General features: G+C 45.5%; 1 protein-coding gene across 2 annotated transcripts in view; it reads left to right on the forward strand.

Moving 5' to 3' along the window:
• The window catches only part of FRAS1 (Fraser extracellular matrix complex subunit 1), a 386,075-nt gene that overhangs the window by 329,533 nt on the left and 30,911 nt on the right, over positions 1 to 25,631 (forward strand). For both annotated transcript variants that reach the window (XM_079990647.1, XM_079990648.1), the window contains exons 51-57: positions 5,386 to 5,536; positions 8,559 to 8,718; positions 13,740 to 13,902; positions 16,447 to 16,693; positions 17,888 to 18,232; positions 21,286 to 21,446; positions 23,684 to 23,831. In XM_079990647.1, the coding sequence (XP_079846773.1) occupies positions 5,386 to 5,536; positions 8,559 to 8,718; positions 13,740 to 13,902; positions 16,447 to 16,693; positions 17,888 to 18,232; positions 21,286 to 21,446; positions 23,684 to 23,831 (1,375 nt within the window). The remainder of the gene's footprint in view (positions 1 to 5,385; positions 5,537 to 8,558; positions 8,719 to 13,739; positions 13,903 to 16,446; positions 16,694 to 17,887; positions 18,233 to 21,285; positions 21,447 to 23,683; positions 23,832 to 25,631) is intronic.

Here is a 25,631-nt window from a genome sequence, read left to right on the forward strand (position 1 = left end):
GCTGCCTTGAGCCTGGTTTAACTATGGAAAGGTCAGGAAATGGCCAGTGATGTTGAAGACAACTAGAGTCCTCATAGACATCAGGAGAAGGGCGAGAGATTCTGTTCCTTTGTTCTACGTGGAAGATGCTCTAGGCTGGATAGCTCAGTTGGTAGAGTGTGAGGCTGGGTCATAGTTTCGAGCCCCGCACTGGGTGAAATATTCTTGCATTGGGGTTGGACTAGATGACCCTCGGGGTCCTTTTCAACTCCACAATTCTATGATTCTATGTGGAAAGGCAGCCCTTGCTGGCCCACCCATGCGGTGGGCTGAAGCAGTCGCCTTGGGTGGGAGAGACCCGGAACGCAGCGCTCTGCAAGTTCTCACAAGAGCTCCGTGAGATCTTCTTGAACCTGCTGTTATCACTTTGTGGACGCTGCTGCAGAACCCATATAAGGAAGGCTCTAGCAGATGCAGGGAGGCACCTTCCTGTTTTGCCTCAGGCTGTGAAATGGGATACGCCGCTCCAGCCCTCCACCGAGACTGTATTCAAACATGCTTGCAAATCGCTTTGAAGATCTAAATGGTGGAAAGCCAGGATATGAATCTGCTAGATAGATTAAAAATGGCAAACACCATAATTCCAGCTGCGAACGACACACCTGTTAGAGACAAGGCTGGCACTATGAGCCCTCCCCACCTTTGAGAACCAATGTGGTGTAGTGGTCAAGAGCAATGGACTCGTAATCTGGTGAACCGGGTTCGCTTCCCCGCTCCTCCACATGCAGCTGCTGGGTGACCTTGGGCTCGTCACACTTCTCTGAAGTCTCTCAGCCTCACTCATCTCACAGAGTGTTTGTTGTGGGGGAGGAAGGGAAAGGAGAATGTTAGCCACTTTGAGGCTCCTTAGGGTCGTGATAAAGCGGGATAACAAATCCAAACTCCTCTTCTTCTTCTTTATTGTGGGGTTGGGGTTGCTGCCTGGCCCAGTGGAGTCTGTAGCACCCAAGTTCCTAGGCAAATCCCATTCTGAACGAGTCCCAAACTCACTCTGCAGTCAACTGAAAATGGGAGTGTGTGCACTTCTTTTTTCAAGTGGGGGCACTTTGCATTTTGACAACCCCCCTCTCCAAATGGAAGATACCTTTTCCCGACTCACCGGAGAAGAGCTCCATCTTTCCTCTTTTATTTCAGGCCTGGCATGGAGCTTTTCCACACCAAATGTTACGTGGGTTGAAACGCTTGCTGGAGAAGCATCTCGCCTCCTTGCTTACTCTCCAGCATCACTGATGATTAAATGCCCACAGGTTGTCCTTACAGCTGTGCCTCATTGCCCAGATCTTCTGGGGCATGAAATCTATAAACCTTGCCATGTGGTATTGACTGAAAAAACGGGGGTGGTGGTTCTGGAGTTAAGAGTGCTTTAAGCGGAGGGGGAGTTGTGTTTCTTCCTTAATGCTGCCAGGCCACGATGATGGATGGAGCAGGGCTCTGCTGCTTGTTGCATCAGCAGCTGTAGCTAAACAAAGCCATCCATCTTAAACTGCAGGACTAAGATCCCTGACAGCACAGTTCCTTCCCACCCACTCCGTAGACCTGCACACTCCGATGTCTTACTCTGCTGCTATTGGCATTTGCGTTCCTGAAGCGCTTGTTGATTAATTGCTGTGATTAATCAAGCAATTCTTCCATCACCAATTAAAAGGTGTGGAAATGAAGGCAGGTGCTTTTTAAAAATAAACAAATTGAAAGCTCTGCTGTGTGGATAGGTGTTGGGGCTAGCATCTGTTTCCCACCCCACTTGGTGTTAGTTCAAACCTTCAAGAGCAGTTACAGGTAAGTAGCTGTGTTGGTCTACCGTAGTCAAAACAAAATAAAATAAAATAAATTTTAAAAATTCCTTCTAGTAGAACCTTAGAGACCAACTAAGCGCGGGTGGCGCTGTGGGTTAAACCACAGAGCCTAGGACTTGCCGATCAGAAGGTTGGCGGTTCGAATCCCCGCGACGGGTTGAGCTTCCATTCCTCGGTCCCTGCTCCTGCCAACCTAGCAGTTCGAAAGCACGTCAAAGTGCAAGTAGATAAATAGGTACCACTCTGGCAGGAAGGTAAACGGAGTTTCCGTGTGCTGCTCTGGTTCGCCAGAAGCTGCTTAGTCATGCTGGCCACATGACTCGGAAGCTGTACGCCGGCTCCCTCGGCCAATAAAGCGAGATGAGCACCGCAACCCCAGAGTCGGTCACGACTGGACCTAATGGTCAGGGGTTCCTTTACCTTTACCTTCAAGTTAGTTATTGGTATTTTAGATTTTGTTGTAAGTGGTGGTGTTTTCTGGTCACATCCGTTTGGATTCTGTGGCGGAAGCAATCAATGTACAGATCTAGTGTGGTATTGTGTCCATCAGTTGGTCTCTAAGGTGCTACTGGGAGGATTTTTTTTATTTTATTTTTTATTTTATTTTATTGATTTTGTTTCGACTTCAAGAGCCAGTTTGGTGTAGAGGTTAGTGTGTCTGACCAGGACCTTGGGAGAACAGGGTTGGAATCCCCACTCAGCCATGAAGCTCACTGGGTGACCTTGGGCCAGAGTAGGACTCTCAGCTTAATCTACCGCACAGGGTTGATGTGAGGATTAAATGAGGAGGGAGAGAAATCATGTATGCCACCTAGATCTCGGGGGGGGGGGAGGTGAGGTATAAATGCAAGAAATAATAATTACCGTATTTTTTGCTCTCTAAGACTCACTTTTTTCCTCCTAAGAAGGGGAAATGTGTGTGCGTCTTATGGAGCGAATGCAGGCTGTGCAGCTATCCCAGAAGCCAGAACAGCAGGAGGGATTGCTGCTTTCACTGTGCAGTGATCCTTCTTCTGTTCTGGCTTCTGAGATTCAGAATTCCCCCCCCCCCCTTGTTTTTCTCCTCCAAAAACTAGGTGCGTCTTGTGGTCCGGTGCGTCTTATAGAGCAAAAAATACGGTAACTAAAACCTGCACCAATAGCAATATACAGTTAGCCTTAGGAACATATAACAGGTTTGCCAGTTGGTGTCCATCTGTCTCAAGAGACAATGGAGTGTGCCGCTGGAAGTGAAGTCAAACCACAGTGGCTAGCTTCTGCCAACCTCGCAGTTCAAAAGCACACCAGTGCAAGTAGATAAATAGGTGCCACTGCAGCGGGAAGGTAAACGGCATTTCCATGTGCTCTGGCACTCATCACAGTGTTCCTTTGTGCCAGAAGTGGTTTAGTCCTGCTGGCCACATGACCTGGAAAGCTGTATGTGGACAAACGCCAGCTTCCTCGGCCTGAAGTGAGATGAGTGCCACACCCCATAATCGCCTTTGACTGGACTTAACTGTCCAGGGGTCCTTTACCTTTACTGTGGCTGCAGAGACAGGTAACTCGTAAATGCTGCCTCCGGCGTTGTTTTTGCTGCATTAGCAGCACCAAAGTGACCTCCCTGGGGTGCAAGCCTGGGCAGTGTGTATGGACGTCATGGGCTGCCCAGAAAACAAGACCCGCCCTCTCTCAGCCTCTCTGTTGAGATCCAAAGTGTGTGTGGTTTGGGAGCTGCTCGGTCAGGGGAAAAACAAGGCTGTCCAGGGTTGTAAAGACTGCGGAGAGAATAATTGGGTGCACTCTTCCCACCTTGGATCAAATCTATGCTTCCAGGTGTCATAAGAAAGCTGCAGAGATAGTGCAGGATAGTGCGCACCCTGGAAATGATCTCTTTCAGCTTCTGGAAGAAGGTACATGGTTATAAAGACTAGGACCAGCTGCCTGAGAAATAGTTTCTATTCAAATGCGATTTTGGTTTTAAACGCAGTGTAAGGTTGTCTCCATGGGAGTATATTGTATTTAATTATGGGGTATCAGAGTTTTTAGGGGGATAACTAGGCTGGGATAGCAGGCTTGTTGGTTTTTGAATGTCTGATGTAGATTTTTTTCAATTTCGTTGTTCTGTATGAGACAATGACAATAAAGATTATCATATAGTAAAGGAAAGGAGAGGTTGGCACCAGCTTGACTGCAGGAGTTGCTGGAAGGAGGCGTACAAAGCGCCATCCAACTATTTTAGGGCATAGCTGTCAACCGTCCCTTATTTGGTGGGAAACTCCCTTATCCCAGCGCTGTGTCCCGCTGCTGTCCCTTATTGATGATGTCCCTTAAATTTCCTGGGGTTCAAAGGAAGCAGCTCCTCTCCCTCCCTCCTTGCCGGCGAGGGAGGAGGGAGGCTCCAACCGTGTTGCTTGGTTGCCCGGCCTGCCCCCCTCTGGCCTCCTCTCACCAGCCTCAGCCCCCGGGAGCCCCTCCCCGCCAGGACTGGCGGGAGCCTCAGGCCCTTCCGCCGCCATCCTCCTCGCGGCTGCCGAACTGAGCGTCTCTGCCTGGGGTAGCATCTTCGTAGCTTGGACTTCGTTTTGCGCGAAAAGTGGTTGCTGCTTGTAGTTATTTAATTGCAGTGTTTTATCAGCTTGAGCAGCAACCTCTGGAAACGAAGGGCTAAAAACCGGTGCTGCTCTCCAAAATTATCTGGTCCCTTTTAACTTGGTATTTCAGGTGGTTGACTAAAATCCCCTGTTATGGCTGCTGATCCCTTATTTTTGAGGCTGCTGGTCCCTTATTTTCAAATCTGTAAGTTTTAGGGACTCCAGATTTGTGTAGGATTTATTCCCTAGCCTTTTCTTCTCCCAAATATACCCCGCAAGGTGGTGGGTACAGATTTTCCTTGCAGGTTTACTCCCGAAGCCTTTCTCACAAGTGAGTATGGCCGCAAAGCAGCAGAGGTTAAGGATCAGAGTTTTCCTTCTCCAATAAAACTGATACCACCTGCTTTCTGCTTCCTCCCATCACATGTTTTGCTGTGGAAATAGGGAAATGGCATCTTCAATGTCTTCAGCTAGGGATGTGAAAGATTCCCTGCCTGAAACCCTAGAAAGCTGCTGCCAGTCCGTGTAGACAACACTGAACTAGATGGACTCAGTGGTCCCAGCCTAAGGCAGCTAAGGTGTTCCTCTATACAGGCATCATAGCAGCCAAATGGGTTTCAACTGATTAATCGTCTTGGCTGAGCAACAGGGTGAGAATAACTGGATAAATAGATAAACAATCAAACTGCTTAACTGACCCCATAGTGGAGCCTTGATTTTCCATAACTCCTTTCTAGTTTCCTTGCCCTCCTTTTCCCTCCCTCTTTTTCAAAAGCAGCTCATCTCTTCCTCTGGTGCCTTCAGAGAAGGGTAGATTTCAGAGCCAGTGCTTAAGGGACGGACATTCAGATTTACGAATGTAGCCCAAGGGAATAACCTTTATCCATTGGAATAAACTCTTAGTTCCAGCTTTCTGGCTCAGACCCAGGAACTGTTGATATCTGTATAAGTGTATAAACACTGGCTTTGTGTCTTCAATCCAGCCGAAAAATCTGATCACCAAGAAAGAGCTGTTGACTATGGATCCCGATACAGATGACAAACAGCTGATCTACGAGATAACAGCTGGGCCAGAGCACGGTTATGTGGAGAAGAAGTTGCAGCCGGGAGTGTCAGTGACTACATTTACTCAAGGTAGGAAAGCAATGCTAGGAAAGGCATTTGCCATTTTTTGTGCATCATCATAGTTTTAGCAGCACTGTATTACTTTCCGGGGGACGTGGGTGGCGCTGTGGGTTAAACCACGGAGCCTAGGACTTGCCATTCAGAAGGTCAGCGGTTCGAATCCCCGCGACAGGGTGAGCTCCCGTTGCTTGGTCCCTGCTCCTGCCAACCTAGCAGTTCGAAAGCACGTCAAAGCACGTCAAAGCTCTGATGGTGTTTCCTGCTTGGCAGGGGGTTGGACTCGATGGCCCTTGTGGTCTCTTCCAACTCTATGATTCTATGATTCTATGAAAGTGCAAGTAGATAAATAGGTACCACTCCGGCAGGAAGGTAAACGGCGTTTCCATGCGCTGCTCTGGTTCGCCAGAAGTGGCTTAGTCATGCTGGCCACATGACCCGGAAACTGTATGCTGGCTCCCTCGGCCAGTAAAGCGAGTTGAGCGCCACAACCCCAGAGTCGGCCATGACTGGACCTAATGGTCAGGGGTCCCTTTACCTTTACCTTTATTACTTTTCGGCATGTTGGAGGCCAGGGAAGAACCGATCGGTCTAAATTTGGTTTGCGCCAATTCAGCATGTGTTTGGTTTTAAGTCCTGTCCACAGTAAGAGCTGTTTGACAGTGGAATTTGCTGCCAAGGAGTGTGGTGGAGTCTCCTTCTTTGGAGGTCTTTAAGCAGAGGCTTGACAACCATATGTCAGGAGTGCTCTGATGGTGTTTCCTGCTTGGCAGGAGGTTGGACTCGATGGCCCTTGTGGTCTCTTCCAACTCTATGATTCTATGATTCATTCCACAAATTGGAACCATACAGTGGGGCTTCTGAATTTCACAAGGAGGGACTGAAGGCCCTGCTGCCATCATTGCATGCATTTTTTTTGAAAGGGAATGCAAATTGCATAAATGAATGAATGAGGAGGCTGAGAAATCTCAGAGCCATCTGCAAGCCACATCCACCAGGTCTGTTTTGTAGTTCTTTGTGTTGTTCTTGCTTTATTCAAACATTTTATATCAATTTGCAAGCCATATCCAGAAACCAGGATATCCTTATGACTTATATCACTTCCTCAGCCTGCTACCCTCCAGATGTTGTTCAACTCCAGCTCCCACCATCTCTTGACGGGCTTTCTCTGCCGTGGCTCCCTGTCTGTGGAATGCTCTCCCTAGGGAAGTTTGCCTGGCGCCTTCATTATACACCATTAGGCAAAAACGTTCCTTTTTAACAAGGCCTTTGGTTGATCTGATTTACGTCCTATGGCCTTTTAAAATATGCCTGGGGGGGGGCTATTGGGTTGTTGTTTTTATTTTTATTATGTATTTTGTGAGTTTTATGTCTTGATTTTATTCAGTAAACCACCCTGAAACCCCCGGGTATAGGGCAGTATATAAATTAAATAAGCAAATAAATAGGTCATGGTGGCTGAGACTGATATAATAATAATAATAATAATAATAATAATAATAATAATAATAATAATAATTTATTTATATCCCACCCATCTGGGCGGCTTCCAAAACTCTGGGCGGCTTCCCAAAAAAATACTAAAACACTGCAATACCTCAAACATTAAAAGCTTCCCTAAACAGGGCTGCCTTCAGATGTCTTCTAAAAGTCTGGTAGTTGTTTTTCTCTTTGACATCTGGTGGGAGGGTGTTCCACAGGGCGGGCGCCACTACCAAGAAGGCCCTCTGCCTGGTTCCCTGTAACTTGGCTTCTCGCACGGAGGGAGCCGCCAGAAGGCCCTCGGCGCTGGACCTCAGTGTCCGGGTAAAACAATGGGGGTGGAGACGCTCCTTCAGATATACTGGACCGAGGCCATTAAGGGCTTTAAAGGTCAGCACCAACACTTTGAATTGTGCTCAGAAACGTACTGGGAGCCAATGTAGGTCTTTCAAGAATCAGAGAGTTGGAAGGAACTGCAAAGGATATCTAATCCAACCCCTTGCAGTGCAGGAATCTTTTGCCCAACGTGGGCTCAACCCTAAGATCAAGAGTCTTATGCTCTACTAAAGCAGGAAAGGGAGTCTCAACAACATCTGGAGGGTTATCGAAAATGTATACCTTTTTACATGGAATGGAACATGAAAGATGAACTGACAAAACAAGTAATGATAAAATGGGCAATAGATTTTGGGTATAACATCGAATATGACACTTGGGTGAAACTGTGGGACGGAGGTTTAAAATTTATGGTGTGTACTACTTTAAAAGAAAACATAATGAAAATGATGTACCACTGGTATTTAACACCTGTCAAGCTAGCAAAAATGTACAGAATGAGCAGTAAAGCATGTTGGAAATGTAGAATGAAGGGTGGAGAATTTTTTCACATGTGGTGGAAGTGTGAGGGGGAAAAATGGGATATGATTTACAACGAATTGAAAAAAATGTTTAAATATACTTCCCCCAAAAAAACCAGAAGCATTTCTGCTGGGGTTGATAAGAGATGAAATAAGAAAAGCAGATCAGAGATTATTTATGTATACTACAACTGCTGCCAGAATCTTAGTAGCCCCAAAATGGAAAACTCAGGAAATACCAACAGAGCGGCAGACAAAAATGGTTGAATATGTGGAATTAGCAAAACTGACCCACAGAATCCGCAACCAAGAGGAAACAAAGTTCAGAAGTGAATGGAGTAAATTTGTGGAGCACATACGTAATAATTGTAGAAGTTTAAAGACTGTAGTAGGATTAAAATAAATCTTATGACATGAACAGGATGATGTTAAGAATCTGTGAAAAAAGGAAAAATTAATATGAAAACCTCTGAAGGGAGGGAGGGAAGTCCGTGCTCGATAGAGCGTTGGGAAAATAAGTATACACAAGATTGTAGAACATTAGTGTTTTGTTTTGTTTATTTTGTTTTGTTTGTGTTAAAGAAAACTTAATAAAAAGCATTAAAAAAACCAACAACTGGAGGGAAACCAAGTTGAGGAAGGCTGAAAATTGTTAATTTCGAAGATTAGTTCATTGAGGCGTCTCTTCCCAACAGAGGAAGTGAACTTGGGATTGATCGAGTACGTGCTGCATGAGGAGCAGACTCAAGAGACAGAAGACAGTTTTCAGTTTCTTGTAAAAGACAGCAAACCCAGTGTGGTCACTGACAATACCTTCTATATCCAGTGGTCTCTTATCAGCTTTCAGCACACCAGGTAAGCTACTCAGCCGAGCAGCACAGAAAATTAAGGCATGCTACACTTCAGAATGCTAAAGATTCTAGCAGCTGCCTGTCAACTTTAATCTGCTTCAGCCATTGGCTGAGTCCTTGCTGCTGTGATGTCATGGAATGTTCACAAACAGTCAGAGGCTAAAAGCTTGCTTGCCTTTGAGGATTGTCGTTTTAATTGTTTGTAAGCCACTTTGGGTGTTATTTTAATAGAAAAGCAATCTATAAATATTTCAAATAGAGTATAGAGTATTTTTCGCTCTATAGGACGCACCCGACCATAAGACGCACCTTGTTTTAGAGGGGGAGAACAAGAAAAAAATATCTCTCCCTCTCTGCGCAGCGCCCCTTCAGCGAAGCAGCAGGAGAAACGGAGCCCCTTCCATTTCTCCTCCCACTTCGCTGAAGGGGCGCTGCGCAGAGAGTGAAAGCTGCGCAGCGCCTCTCCAGCGAAGCGAAGCCAGGATAGCCGCCCGAAGCCTCCGGAGCGCAGCAGGAGCGCTCCCGCTGCGCTCCGGAGGCTTCGCATTGCTTTTGCTGAAGCTGTGGAGCCTGCATTCGCTCCATAAGACACACACACATTTCCCCTTAATTTTTGGAGGGGAAAAAGTGTGTCTTATAGAGCGAAAAATACGGTAGATAGGGAGGGGGTGAGGTCACTTTAAACAGGAGGGAAAATTTCCGGAGGTCAGCTTTGTGCTGTTATCAGAAATCAGGGACCGAGGCAAAGGTGCTAGAGAGAACTGGGAACTGGAAGCTGAACAGCAAAAAGACCCAGGAGCTAGGGAGTGTGTGGAATAAATAGCCCTTGTGCAGTGGGTTAAGAAACAGAAAGAGGTGGTTGGAGGAGTCTTGGCAACCCGAGGAGACTGTAGAGCTGAAGAACCAAGCAGAAAAATAGGTGTGTCATTGACAAGAAGAAGGGAAAGCAGCAGGGGTACCGGGTGGGCAGGCAGGATGGGCTCCCTGGCTGGGCTCGAACCACCAACCTTCCGGTTAACAGCCAGATGCACTGACCCATTGTGCCACCTGCCCCAGACGAAGACTGTTGGGTCTGCATGTGTGTTGTGGATGGGGGGGAAATGGGGTTGTCGCAGGAAAACCCCCCCCCCATCATTCAGTTTGTACAAACTTCACACACACTCACACACTACATACGCTACGCTTCTGTTATAAATTCATAGAATTTGGTGCCTCTGGTAATGGCGGAATTCCTCTGATTGGGAGGAATTTGCCCCGTGGGAATCTGGGTCTGACCGCCACGGCGAAGGTGGAGACCCGCAAAAAATCACAGGCGGGAGAAGCCTGTGAACGTGGGATTCGGCGGGCACCTTTTGCGCCTCCCCTACTCACAGGGAAACCCGGATTCGGGGGTCCGGAGCGATGTGGGGTGAGCGGCGCGGTGCTTTGAATCGTCTGCTTCTTCCACGGAGCGAAGCCGCATAGCTGTTGCCCGGAGAGCGCTGACTTTTTCCTGTGGACAATTTGAATCTAAAGTAACTACCCGTGAGTAGAGCTGAAGCGGGAGAATTGGATTTCTAAACGTTTAATTTGGTATCGTAACAGGGAGGTTCAATACAGGAAGTCTGCCTTCCCCTTTTGTAAATAGACTGAAGCAATGAGGCTGTAAGCTGAAGTCTTGGAAAGCCTATTGTAAAGGACTAAATTTCCATCGGTAAAGAATATTAACCCCCCCCCTTGGAGGCAGGAGAAGAGGGGGGGGAGTTGTGAACTGAATAAGCCTGCGGGAGAGAGCGAAGAGAGTTAAAATACCGCCGCTCAGACCCTGGAAACGGGCTGCTAGCAGGACTGACATTTTTTGGAACATTCACTGACAGCGATCGTTCGTTGACAGCTAGCTAATAAGAGAAATACATTGTTTCTACTGTCTCCGTCTGCTTTTAAAAAAGGAGTAAAAGTAACTGAAAATTGAAACTAACTTCATTGCTTGAGCTGTGTTTAAAAAAAGGATATTACTGACTGACTTAAATAGAAACTGTTTCCCTCTAGAGGAAGCCATTGAAACTGTTACAAGAGCTGGGCTGGGGGAATTTCCAGCTGCAAGATAAAAAACTGTGAGACTTTGGGACTGACCTTGAATCGGTTAAGTGTTATGGTTAATGGAAAGGAAAAAACTGACCAGTCAATTCTTGAAAAAACATTAAGGTTTGGGAGGACTTGGCAGCAATCTAGGAGAGCCTCAACATCAGGCCCCCCTGCTTCTTCTACTACTGCTTTTGTACCAGCATATTCAAAATCAAGAGGAATGTCGATAGAAGAGGCCTTAGCGGTTGCATTAAATAAGATAAGTGATTCACTGGAACAGCTTAACAAGAAAGTAGACGTGACAAATGCGAAAGTGGAAGCTGCAACTACTAAAATCGATTTAAATACAGAAAGTATAAATAATTTGGGGCAAAAGGTGAATATCAATACAGAAACCATCCAGAAATTGATCCAGGAATCTACTTTGACATGGCAGAGTGTGGAGGAAGCCAGGGAGAAAGCCGTTGCTGCTGAATGTAATGTAACACAATTGGAGAGAGAGAGAGTCCCAGCCTTGCAGAGGCAACTGGATGACCATAGGTCGACGCTTGCTATGATTGAGCTTAAAGAAAAACAAACGAATTTGAGGACCAGAGCCCTACCTGAGTTGGAGAAGGAAAGTATGATAGATTTCCTCACACAGGAATTTGCTGATTTTGGGGACTTGGACTTGGGTCAAGAAGAGATTAAAACTGTGAGGCCTTCAGACTTGGAAGAGGAGGGAAAAGGGAGAGGAACAGAGTGGGAGACTGTTGACACTACCGGAGGAGCCTGGAGGTACAACAGCCAAGAGTGGAAATTTTTAAAGACGCCCCGAAATTCCTTTTGGATCTTAGGTCTAACTACGGAGATATGGCTGCCTTGCTGAGAAGGAATAAAATCATCTTCAGGTGGGGGTTTCCCCAAGGTCTACTCTTCAGCTTCAAAGGAAGGAAAATAAAAATAAGATTAGTAGAAGACAAAGTAATTTTTTTGTATAAATATGAAGAAGATCTGCAAGAAGGGACTTGGAAAAGAGCTAAGAGCATCGGACAGAAGATCACCAGGTTGATGGACTATATGAAACTGGCGGAAATGACTGGCAGAATCCGAGACCAGGGAGAAGAGTCAGTGGAAGAAGACTGGAAAAAGTTTAAAGACTATTTATAGAATATTGTAAAATTAATGAATGTTAGAAAAATGTTGGAATGAAGTTATATGGCTTTAGTAGAAATGTTATAAAGAATTAAGTATAAATAGATTATTAGAGTATTAGGGAAAAATAGGGTTAGAATATGTTAAGATAATTATCGGATAGAAAACAGAGGAAGATGGAAAGGAATTGCTGAAACAATCAACAGATGTGGAATACAAAAAGGGAGCTGTGAGGAGGTCGTTGAAACAAGTAAATGAAAGATATGACATTGAAATTGTATGATGTGTGCTAAAGTGTTTTTGTTTTGTTTTGTTTAGTTTATGGTGTTAGTGCTGTGTAATGTTTTTATATTGTATTGTATTGTTTTTTGTGTATCTGAAGAAGTGTGCATGCACACGAAAGCTCATACCAAGAACTAACTTAGTTGGTCTTTAAGGTGCTACTGGAAGGAATTTTTTGTTTTATTTTGTTTTGACTATGGCAGACCAACACCTATCTGTAACTGTTTTTTGTTTGTTTGTCTTTTTTCTTTTTTCTTTCTTTTTTGTAGTGTTTAAAAGTAATAAACATTATTTTAAATATATATATATATATATATATATATATATATATATATATATATAAATTCATAGAAAATCAACCATGCATCAGATTTGCACTGTTCCGCTTTTATTTTACTCCATGAAGGAAGGACTACAAAATGGGGAAGGCTTGATACAGGGCAGGCATAATCTCTTGAGCATACCAGCACATACACGGGAGCCCTGCCCAGTTGCTATGCCAACTCTGATGGTCCTAGACAGAAGACCATCAAGATCACAAAGAACTTGCATATGGGAGTGAATTCAGCACAGACTGGAACAAAGGACAACAATCAGCTCTTCCCTCTGGGGGCAGGAAACTGCAAACTCCCCTCTGTCACCTGGGAAGTACTCATGGGGAGGGGGAAAGGGGGAACCAGCCAGGTGACAGGACACTCAGGTTACCACCACAACTCCTCCCTCAACCCCTCCTTTCCGTGATGTATGTATGATGTTTCTGGGGGTGGTCTTGATCTACAGGGTGGCATTTTCAAAAGTCTTTATAAGGTCTGGCACACCATTTTTCTGGGTCCTTCCTCTCTCCTGCAAGTGAGGAGAGCATCCTGTTGCAACAGTTCAATAAAGGCCAAGCCTACAGGCTGCTGTTTTGCTCCAAGTAATCCTGGTTGGTGTCTTTGTTTTTGTCCAAGGGAGCCCTCGGATTTTTCCGTTAACAGGGTCGACTTTCCATTTGCTGACTTGAACGAACCAGCCGGATCTGTCTTACTTCAGCCTCTGTATTTGCTCATTTATTTTATTTACTTCCATATTTTGTTATCCTGCCTAATCTCCCAAGGGGAACTCAAAGCAGTGCACAGATCAGATTACAACAGATAATATTTACATGTGATTAGCTGATAACGAGCAACACACTACAGGATGCATTGTTCAACCAGATTGGTACTAACTAGATTTCCGACAAGAAGAATTTTGTCGTGGCACTTTTATTTACTTATTTTTTTTCCCCGGCGTCAGATCGTGCCAATTCAATTATGGCGAATCACCCTAATTAAGGCAGATTGCACATTCTTCGCTGAACGAGAGGAAGCAAATGCACTGAAATTAATTAAACTGATACAAACTGAATGTAGCGATCGACTTCAGCCCCCTGAAATCAGTGGGACATGAATTCACAATTTAGCAGTATTCAGCCCCACTGGTTTCTGTGCACTTCACAGCCTCTGGGCTGCATCTCCTTGGTTACATGGAGGGGGGGGACTCATTCTCTCCTCTCTCTCTTTCCAGCTACAATGTCAGTGAAAAGGCAGGCTCCATCAGTGTCACAGTGAAGAGGACGGGTAACCTCAAACAATATGCTATTGTTCTGTGCCGTACGGAGCAAGGAACTGCCACCTCCAGCTCAGCTTCACGGCCAGGAGAACAGGACTACGTGGAATATGCAGGCCAGGTGGGTTCTGGAAAAACACTGCACACCTTGGGGGAAAATCCACAGTGGAATGCTCTACACCATGGGTAGGCAAACTACCCATTGAGTTTGAGTTGTGCTCGGTGGAGGGCAGGGGGACACTTGCCGAAACTCTAGCCCATGGGTAGGCAAACTAAGGCCCGGGGGCCACATCCAGCCCAATCACCTTCTAAATCTGGCCCGCGGACGGTCCGGGAATCAGCGTGTTTTCACATGAGTTGAGTGCGTCCTTTTATTTAAAGTGCATCTCTGGGTTATTTGTGGGGCCTGCCTGGTATTTTCACATGCATAGAATGTGTGCTTTTATTTAAAATGCATCTCTGGGTTATTTGTGGAGCATAGGAATTTGTTCATTTTTTTTCTTTTCAAAATATAGTCTGGCCCCCCACAAGGTCTGAGGGACAGTGGACCGGCCCCCTGCTGAAAAAAGTTTGCTGATCCCTGCTCTACAATGTCTTACCCAAAGTGTGAAGTGTTAGGTGGGCATGGCAACAAGCCCAGAGAAGCTTCCTGGGCTGAACCTCTTCCTTTCACCCAGCTGTGAAAAACGTGGCAGAGAGTATTGAGTCAGGAGCCATCACCTAAACTGGGCATCTCCAGTTTGGGCTTGGCGGCTCTTGCCCGGTGTCAAGACCAGGCCAGCTGTACCCAAATCCAGACCTAGAAGGGCGTCTTCAGTTTGGCATACTTGCAGTCAGGTGTCAGGTTTAGGGACTTGAGTCAGAGATAGCTGAAGGCAAGGGCTGGAGTCCATCAGGGAAGGGATGGTCTTCTGTCGCTCAAATAAGGGAAGAAGTCCAGGCTGCCAGACCTGGAAAACCCCAGGTGCTTCCTACTGTCTGCCGGTCACAGAGATTGATGTTCCTCAGTTCTGCTTCCCACTGCGCCTGAGCATCTCAGGTATCTCAGTAAACGAAGTTTCCTGCTCGGCCCTTGTGAGCCCCAGTTTATGCCCCAGAGTCCCTAACATCCCATTGTTTAACTATATCTCTGTCAGGCTTTGGGGAATCGGCTTCCTCCCCCATGGCAGTAAATAAGAAGAGATCAAACGAAAGGAACGTATTACCAGTTAGATTCTTTAATAATCACAGTGAGAGACAAAATAACCCATCTACCTAGAATGGCAGTGTTCCCAATTAAGGCTCACACCCCCTCCATCCCTATTAATCTACGTCACTCCTATGTCTTGTAATCTGAGCTTGTACCATCTGCGCATTCTGTTCTGAGACTTTCTGAGCTCTTCTTGACCTTGGGGAGGGCAGTGGAGGAATGCTGTCCAACAACTGTGAATCTGTTAACCCTCTCTCTCCCAGTGCATCTTCTCCTACCTGTTCCCCATCCAGTATTTCCCAGCTTCTGCCTTCTGAACTATGCCCCTCTGCAAACCACTGCTCCAAATCTATACTGTCCTCCCGCTCCTGGAAAGATTCAGGATCGGGGGGTGGGGGTGGCGCCCACCATTCTTCCTCACTGCAGCCCTTCTCAGCACAGTCCCTGACAATCTCTGGGATGGGGAGATGTGTCTTAGTGTGGAGGGGAGCTGGACCACAGAATAGGATTAAGAAGGCAAGAGCAGAAAAGCATACAGGGCAGCTTAAGGGATGTTGCAACACTGAGTCAATAATGTTGTTGTTTAGTCGTTTAGTTGTGTCCGACTGTTCGTGACCCCGTGGACTAGAGCAAGCCAGGCACTCCTGTCTTCCACTGCCTCCCGCAGTTTGGTCAAACTCATGTTGGTAGCTTCGAGAACACTATCTAGCCATCTCGTCCTCCGTTGTCCCCTTCTCTTTGTGCCCTCCATCTTTCCCAACATCAGGGTCTTTTCCAGGGAGTCTTCTCTTCTCATGAGGTGGCCAAAGTATTGGAGCCTCAGCTTCCGGATCTGTCCTTCCAGTGAGCACTCAGGGCTGATTTCCTTCAGAATGGAAAGGTTTGACCTTCTTGCAGTCCATGGGACTCTCAAGAGTCTCCTCCAGCACCATAATACAAAAGCATCCATTCTTCGGCAATCAGCCTTCTTTTTGGTTCAGCTTTCATTTCCATACATCACTACTGGGAAAACCATAGCTTTAACTATATGGACCTTTGTTGGCAAGGTGATGTCTCTGCTTTTTAAGGTGCTGTCTAGGTTTGTCATTGCTTTTCTCCCAAGAAGCAGGCGTATTTTAATTTTGTGACTGTTGTCACCATCTGCAGTGATCATGGAGCCCAAGAAAGTAAAATCTCTCACTGCCTCCATTTCTTCCCCATCTGTTTGCCAGGAGGTGATGGGACCAGTAGCCACGATCTCAGTTTTTTTTGATGTTGAGCTTCAGACCATATTTTGCGCTCTCCTCTTTCACCCTCATTAAAAGGTTCCTTAATTCCTCCTCACTTTCGAGTCAATAATGACCATTCCCAAATAATGTCTCACTGCTGTGGAACTCATTAAGCAGCAGCAGCAACAGGCCTGTTTCCCAGTTAAGGTCTGCTTCACCCTTTTATACCTCTCTGCATGTAGTCAATGCACAACCTTCCTCCACACAGGTTCAGTTTGATGAACGGGAGGACACGAAATCCTGCACTATCCTGATAAACGACGACAATATCTTTGAGAACACGGAGAGCTTCACCGTGGAGCTCAGCATGCCAGCCTATGCCTTGCTGGGGGACATCACTATGGCCAAAGTCTTCATCAATGATGCGGAAGATGAGCCTACCTTGCAGTTTGACAAGAAAGTCTACCACATCAGCGAGAGTGCTGGCATCCTCTCTGCCCCCATTGAAAGGAAAGGTGTGTTGCATGACAGCTTAGAGCAGGGGATGGGAAGCAAGTGCAAATGGACTTCGAGTAAATAATACAGTCCTAAGGGACGCGGGTGGTGCTGTGGTCTAAACCACTGAGCCTCTTGGGCTTGCTGATCAGAAGGTTGACTGTTCGAATCCCTGCGACGGGGTGAGCTCCTGTTGCTCGGTCCCAGCTCCTGCCAACCTAGCAGTTCAAAAGCATACCAGTGCAAGTAGATAAATAGGTACCACTCCGGTGGAAAGATAAACGGCTTTTCCGTGCGCTGCTCTGGTTTTGGTGTTCCGTCAATCCAGAAGCAGTTAAGTCATGCTGGCCACATGACCTGGAAAACTGTCTGCAGACAAACGCCAGCTCCTATGGCCTGTAAAGCGAGATGAGCGCCGCAACCCCAGAGTCATCTGCGACTGGACTTAATTGTCAGGGGTCCTTTACCTTTACTTTTTAAGGTTGCACACTTTGAAACACAGCAGCAGCAGCATTCCAAGCCCCTTCATTAACAGTTCAGTATATTTGGCCAAAATATATATGTCAGAAATAAATGTAATGTTACACTGTGACTGGACAATTCACTAACGTTTCATACTGAAGCCTAGCAATAGAAATCTTAAAAGGGAATCTAGATTCGCATTAAAGTCATATATCAACCCAAATGAACAACCAGCAGACAACAGTATGAAGCAAAATGTAGGATCGTGTTTCAGTTCATTAGCAAATTTTTAAGCAAAAGTAAGTCTGCACTCAAGGGTCTAAACTCTGTATAAAGTAATATGAAAGTAGAAATTTTATATTTATTTATTACATTTATATGCCACCTTTATCTTCCATTGAGACCAAGGTGGTGTACAGGTTTTTCTTCCCCATTACATCCTCACAACAACCCGGTGAGGTTGGTTAGACTCAGAGATGGTGACTGGCCCAAGGCCACACAGTGAGCTTCATGGCAGAGTGGGGATTCCATCCCTGGTCTCCAGGGTCCAGCCCTCTAAGAATTACGCCACACAGGGGACACTTAATCTTAGAGTTGTGGGTTCGAGCCCCATGTTGAGCGAAAGAGTTGTGCATTTCAGGGGGTTGGACTAGATGACCCACGGGGTCCCTTCTGACTGTACAACTCTGCGATTCTCTGAACCAGTTGTCCTGGAGAGCAACTTTTGTATAACTCTGTGCTGTGCATTACAGGCGACTCCAGCAGCACTGTGTCTGCAGTTTGCTACACAGTCCCCAAAAGTGCCAAAGGAAGCAGTGCACATGCCTTAGAGTCTGGATCAGACTTCAAGTCCAGGGGGATGTCCAATGAAAATCGCGTGGTGCTGGGGCCTGGCGTCACCATGACCACCTGCGACGTGAAGCTGATTGACGACAGTGAGTACGAAGAGGAGGAGGAATTCGAAATCGCGCTTGCCGACGCGTCGGAGAACGCGCGCATAGGGAGCATCGCTTCAGCGAAGGTCATGATCAGCGGTCCCAATGATGCCTCAACGGTGTCCCTTGGAACAGCTACTTTTACAGTCAGCGAGGATGCAGGTGAGAGACTAGGATTATTTTACCCCTGCTCTCTTCTTATGGGGCTCAAGTTTATTTTCAAAGAGTGCATAAGCCTGCAGTGGTACCTTGGTTTTTGAACGTAATCCATTCTGGAAAACCGTTCAAGTTCTGAAACGTTCAAAAACCGAGGACTCAACAGCCTTGCACTCAGCGGAAGCCACGTGGCATGTTCGACTTCCAATGCGTGTTCGAAAACCAAAGCATTTAATTACTTGAATTTAATATAATATAAATTATATTGAAAAATCAGAACTCCTATTAGAAAAAACAAGTTCCGTTATAAATACTGGAATACTAAATAAGATGGATAACAATGTGAAACAGAAAAAGAAGCAGAAAATTGGTTTAAAAGTATGTGAAAGAAAGTAATAAAAGTGGAAAGAAATTGCAATTGAGTAGATTGGAAGTTTATCACAAGGGTGGGGTGAGGGGTGAGGGGTGAGGGATGGTGGTGGGAAAATGAAGTATTTGTGGGACTGAGTGTGGGTATGTATGAATATTCTTAAGGATTGTATGAAATGTATGTTTGCATGTTCGTATATTCGTAATGTGTATGTATTAATGTTGAATTATTTTAATAATAATAAAACAAAGCAAAACAAAAAAAACCCAAAGCATTTACTGCCAGGTTTACTTCGTTCATGAACCAAAATGTTCATCAATGAAGACATTCAAAAACTGAGGTACCACTGTATAGTTAAAGAAGGCACCAAATGTCCCCACTTCCAAGCATCTGTCTGGCATCTGCCCACTTTAATGGGGGGAGATGCAAATTAAAGTTCAGCTCTTCTTATTATTTATTACATTGATACCTCCCTTCATCAGAGAATCACAAGGTGGTGTGCAAAATAAAAACACAAAAAATAACAATAACAGTAACCTCCTTTCCAGTTTAAACGGCCAAAGGTTGTTTAATTAACCAGAGAAACCATGGTTTCTTTTATAGAATTGTAGAGTTGGAAGGGCCCCCACGGTTCATCTACTGTAGTACAAAACCTTGCAATGCAGGAATCTTTGTGCCCATTGACTTTTAGGCTACCTTCCTAGGAGCTATTTCTTCAAGGGCCAGCAAATTAAGGCATAGGAAACTGCCTTGGCCCATTGATTCTTCTAGCTCAGTATTGTCTCTCTGGCAGTGGCTCTATAGGGTTTCAGGCAAGGCCTACTCAGAGATGCTGAGGATTGAACCAGACGTCTTCTGCATATGAAACAAGTGCTTGGATTCAAGCTGCGCTGCCAAGGAGAAAAAGACTTCCTTTGCAGGTGCAACTTAAAAGCAAGCCACGCCTGCAAAGGAAGAAAGGAGGAATCGAGAGCATCCTAAGAGTGTGCTCCAAATTCTACCCTTTGAAGTTCTATTGCCTGTTGTCATGGTGACATTGAGTGATGGGCAGGTGGGTGTCCTCCATCACGTTAAAATAAAACATATTTGTCTGCATCTAGCATGGATCAGTATTTTTACAAGTGCACTTGTAATTTTGTACTTTTTATTTTTCGATAAAGAATACAAAATTTAAAAATGTCTCGGTATTTTTAAAACAACAACAACTGATAAATATTAGCCAGTTTGTTTCCAAAGTATGTGTTTCACCTCCTTCCTTTCTTTAACTGGACCATCTCAGTAAATGTTGGCAGGAGTTTTACATGTTTTACTAGGAAAATCCTCAGTAGATAATACAGCTGGAGTGCGCTATTTAGAGGCAGTTAGAATATTTGCTTCAAGGTCACAACATTAGCTACTCTTTCATAGTCTTTGACTACCTATTTATCCTTATAAACAATAAAGGCAGCTTACTATAAATATAATGTAGTATCTCTCCACCCCCTTTCTAATGTTGTTTATTGATGAGAATGAATAAGATGGGATTATTCTTGATTAATTGGATGTTAGGATGGTGCTGAAATTAAGTGAAGTGACCTGACTCGGGCAACAGTTTGTTGGAGATTGGCTGTATGAATCCTTAATTTTGAACTGCAAATGTGGAAAATAAAGTACAGGTGGATTAAAAAGAAGAAAAGAAAAGAATATTTGCTGTCATGATTGGGTTCCAGGCTGGTGTCTGACGTTATTTCCTTGATGAGCTGACTAGACATGCAATAATGATCCATTTCGTGGCGAGTTCCCGCCCCCCCCCCAGTGGAAATAATGACACATGTCACGATTATTAAGGTTAATGGGCTAAATAAGGCCACAACTTTCTTGGTTACAGGTGATGAGCGGTATTGGCTTAGGCATTGGTCCTAACCGACTGTATCCGACTTCAGCCCGTCCGCTTGAAGTCCAGGAAGGGTTAACCACCATTGGGTGAGTCCTGCTGATGCACATCAACTAGGAACTCGCCCGGGGTCGCCGATTGGGGAACAGGGCCACGTCCCCCGGAATCCTTTATCGGACTACCCTTCAATATGCGGGGCAGGTGATGGCACTACCTCCCCTCTTCCATCTACAGAACAATACCAATGCCTAACCGCCAATACCAAGAAAGTTGTGACAATTTGCTACGAAAACCAAGTGGCTGGTGCCAATTTGCCAAGTGGAAAAATTCCTACCAGGACCCTCAACGGCGACGAACCAAGGTCCATAGCAAGGTCAAGGAATGAAAACATTATAGGGTGGGAAAAACTGGGACAGCTGGCAGGCGGCAAAGAGGGAGATCCCCGGCCACATCCTGCCTTAAATAGGGCAGGCCATGCCCCCAGAGGCAGCCGATTGGCTGGCCAGGGGGTGACGTGGCCAGGAATCCCCCCAATCGTGCGGGGGCTGGGAAGCCCACAACCCCACCTCCTCTGTAGGGTGGAAGTGGCTTTAGTAATACCTTCCCTTTAACGCTGATTTAAGGAGGGATCACTGTGCTCTCTGAAAAGCTTTCCCCAGGTTTATTTTTAGGGCAGCACAGCTGTGCTGGCTGAGGCTGATGGGAACTGTAGCCCAAAACATCTGGAAAGGAACTAGGCTGGCAAACCATGCTTTAGAGATGCTGGCGGTAGTCACCTTTTCCCACAAACTCCTCCCTTCTCTCCCTTCCTTGCAGGAATCATTGAAATCCCCGTAACTAGGCATGGCCCTGACCTCTCGACCCCCACGTCCGTATGGTGCGCCACTCGTACATCGGATCCGCCATCGGCAACTCCGGGTGTCGACTACATACCTAGCTCCAAGAAAGTGGAATTTCGCCCAGGAAGAACTGAGGAGGTATCGGTACATTTTTTGCTATTACCGACCAAACTAAGCATTGTCTCATAAGGAGCATTCAAACGCATTTGTGTCATGCATCTTGTGTGTTTTACTTGTCTAGTCTGTACAGAAATGGTGCAGATCAAACAAAGAGCCAAACTAGACATAAATCAGGAAAAAAATGGTAATTAGGGACGGATGGAACTGTCAGTTTTGGTTTCTCTGACTTTCTCGTTTTTTTCCAGCCTGAATTTCAGATCATCACATTTTTGCATCAGTTTGTGATTTAAAAAGAAAAATGTCCTTACAAAAATTTGTCAGCATTTTTGTGAGCATTTCCAGCAATATACATGTGATTTATTTATTTATTGCTCAACATGCACATTTTTGCAAGTAATGTCCCTTAATATAATACATTTATTTTCACTAATATATACATTTTAATGCCCATATTCTCCTAACATTTCTGCAGACATTTTTTGGTTGGATAACTGCATAACAAAATTCGGAGAAATTCAGTTTTTGAAGGATAGCTGCAGTTTGGATTTCATAGTGTTTTGGAAGATGGGAACGAAACCATTTTTAATTGTACCTAGAAAGCGCAGTACCAAACTAGAGACATTGGAGGGTGGTTATGATGAGCCTAAATCCACACTAAAACTTGCCACCGCCACTCAGAACTCCTTCCCTGGGGGCTGCGATGTTTTGCATCCAGATACTTCTTGAGGAACAATGCTGTGTGGTCATTTATCATTGTTTTTGGCAAGGGGAAATGGTGACCACCAGCCAGCAGCAGCTGGAAGGAACTTCAGACAGTGAGGGTGAGTTCCCTCCCCTGTCAAAAATTATTGTGTTTGAGCCCCTGGTTGACCTCCCCCAAATTCTTCCTGAAAGCTGTCATCTGAGAACATCTGGCTCAGCGCGGTTCCTGTTACATAATCCAGAAAACAAACTGTGCCCCAGGTATCAGATGTCTGGGAAAGACATGCCCAGAACTTTGCTCAGGTAAACCTAACAGTCCGGATGTTTTTGGCTGTTTCTTCATGCATCTGAGATAAGCAGCGATGCACAAATGAAAGCAGGTGCCATTTGTGAATCTAGAAGAGCCCAACACCATTGACTCCTCTCATATCCTCTGGCATTCCTTCTCACACATACGTGTTTGCAGAGCCGGATTTAGGTTTGATGAGGCCCTAAGCTACTGAAGTTAATGGGACCCTTTATATGTCCAGCAGTCCTTTGTCAACCACAAATTGTCACTGTTTTTTTGTGTGTTGAATATATGCTATATGGTAATTTATGGACCTAAGAGTCCATTTGCAAATAACCACATAACAAAATATGTATTTTATCAAAGTAATTGTTGGACTGAAATACAATTAAGAAGTATATTAATAGTGAAATACAATTAAGAAGAAGTATATATACTTTTCCTGCCAACCTAGCAGTTCGAAAGCACGTCAAAGTGCAAGTAGATAAATAGGTACCGCTCCGGCGGGAAGGTAAACGGCGTTTTCGTGCACTGCTCTGGTTCGCCAGAAGTGGCTTAGTCATGCTGGCCACATGACCCGGAAGCTGTATGCTATACACTGGAAGCTGTACCTTGGCCAGTAAAGCGAGATGAGCGCCGCAACCCCAGAGTCATCTGTGACTGTATGGAAGTGAGAGCTGGACCATAAAGAAGGCTGATCGCTGAAGAATTGATGCTTTTGAATTATGGTGCTGGAGGAGACTCTTGAGAGTCCCATGGACTGCAAGAAGATCAAACCTCTCCATTCTGAAGGAAATCAGCCCTGAGTGCTCACTGGAAGGACAGATTGTGAAGCTGAGGTTCCAGTACTTTGGCCACCTCATGAGAAGAGAAGACTCCCTGGAGAAGACCCTGATGTTGGGAAAGATGGAGGGCACAAGGAGAAGGGGGCGACAGAGGACGAGATGGTTGGATAGTGTTTTCGAGGTTACCAGCATGAGTCTGACCAAGCTGCGGGGGGCAGTGGAGGACAGGAGTGCCTGGCGTTCTCTGGTCCATGGGGTCACGAAGAGTCGGACACGACTAAACGACTAAACAACAACAAAATCTTATATTTTAGAAATGTACATCCAGTTTTTTTTTCCTTTAAATTTTTTTGGGGCCCCCAAGAGAGTGAGACCGTAAGCTGTAGCTTGTTTAGCTTATACATAAATCTGGCACTGCCTGTTTGGTTGGTTTTATATATTAAGAAAGTAGGCCTTTTTATTTCTCTCATCTCCTCTAGTACTGCACCTTGACAATTCTGGATGATGCACAGTACCCAGTCATTGAAGGGGTGGAGACGTTTGTCGTCTACTTGAGCTCGCCTCAAGGAGCAGAGCTGGCCAAGCCTTTTCAAGCAATGGTGGCCATTAATGACACCTTCCAGGATGGTAAGAGGGTCAACAAAATTTTAGTGTGGCTGGGGCTCATAGAATCATAAAATTGTATAGTTTGAAGGGACTACAAAGGTCATCTGTTTCAACCCCCTGCAGTGCAGGAATCTTTTGCCCAATGTGGGTCTCAAACCCACAACCCTGAGATTAAGAGTCTCATGCTCTACCGACTAAGCTATGTAACTGAGCTTCAGTAAGACAACTTTCTTGGCAAGCTTAGGGCTGATGGGCATTTTAAAATGTGTACATGCACAGTGGCTCCCTGCCCCTGATGTGTTGGAATACACCACATGCAGAATTTATTTGTTTAGTGTCTGCAACTGGGAGTGAAGAAGCCCATGGGAATGGCTTCTGAAACTGATGGAATATGCTGAAATGGCGAAATTAACTGCCAAATTAAGAGGACATAATGACAAAGTGTTTAAGGAGGAATGGAGATCCCAGATGGATTACCTAATCAAATTAACACCAATATATGATGTCGCAGACAGGATTTGAAATATAAGCAGTGGATTACTAAAGATTTAATGGTCGCAGGGTTTAGATAATAAACATGTGTGTGTTATAAAACAGCTAATAAAAAGTAAAAAACGAACATCAGGAAAGAAGTGGTTGGAAATCAAGAAGAAACTTTGTTAAAAAAAATGTATGTGATGATAATATTGTTAGAGACTAAAAAATTAGATACAGTGGTACTTCAGGTTAAGTACTTAATTCGTTCTGGAGGTCCGTGCTTAACCTGAAACTGTTCTTAACTTGAAGCACCACTTTAGCTAATGGGGCCTCCTGCTGCTGCCGTGCCCCCGTAGCACAATTTCTGTTCTCATCCTGAAGCAAAGTTCTTAACCTGAAGCACTATTTCTGGGTTAGTGGAGTCTGTAACCTGAAGCGTATGTAACCTGAAGCGTATGTAACCCGAGGTACCACTGTATATGAAGTGAAGGCAATGCCAGTACTCGATTTTGAGCACTGGAATTGCCCTTAATGTGCTTCCATAGCTCCAAGCAAGATTTTCAAGGCAGCATGCAGCAGTCCAGCTTACACTAAGCAACAACTTGCTCCGGTTCTCGAGCAGTGGATAGTCAATTTATGGAATTCACCATCGTGGGATGTGGGGATGGCTGCCAATAGCTGACATGGTTTTAAAAGAGGATAAAGATGAATGCAGGAAGGATCAGAATATCAGTGGCTATTGGTCATGCTGGCTATACAGTCCTTCCAGGTTCACAGGCATTCAGACCTGGATGCCATTTCACACCTGAAAGCTGGTTTCCGAGGAACATGATGAAAGAGGGTGATTGTGCTCTTGCCCTGCTTCTGGGCTTCCCAGAGGTATCTGGGAAACAGGATGATGGACTAGATAGGCTGTTGGTCTGATCCAGTGGTCACCCTGACCATCCAGTGGTCACCTTTTAGGTTCTCAGATTGCCTCATCTTGCCGGGCCTGAAATCTGTACCACATACTCCGGTCATGGGAAGATGAAACACTGCAAAGTAGCATTCATAAGGTCAGCTGTTCCCTCTTAGGGAGGCAGGTGGCGCTGTGGTCTAAACCACTGAGCCTCTTGGGCTTGCTGGTCAGAAGGTCGGCGGTTCAAATCCCCGCAATGGGGTGAGCTCCCGTTGCTTGGTCCCTGCTCCTGCCAACCTAGCAGTTTGAAAGCATACCAGTGCAAGTAGATAAATAGGTACCGCTCCGGTGGGAAGGTAAACGGCGTTTCCGTGCGCTCTGGTTTCCGTCATGGTGTTCCGTTGCATCAGAAGCGGTTTAGTCATGCTGGCCACATGACCTGGAAA

The sequence above is a fragment of the Podarcis cretensis genome (assembly GCF_951804945.1).
Source record: "Podarcis cretensis genome assembly, chromosome: 9".
Taxonomy (NCBI): Eukaryota; Metazoa; Chordata; class Lepidosauria; order Squamata; family Lacertidae; genus Podarcis; species Podarcis cretensis.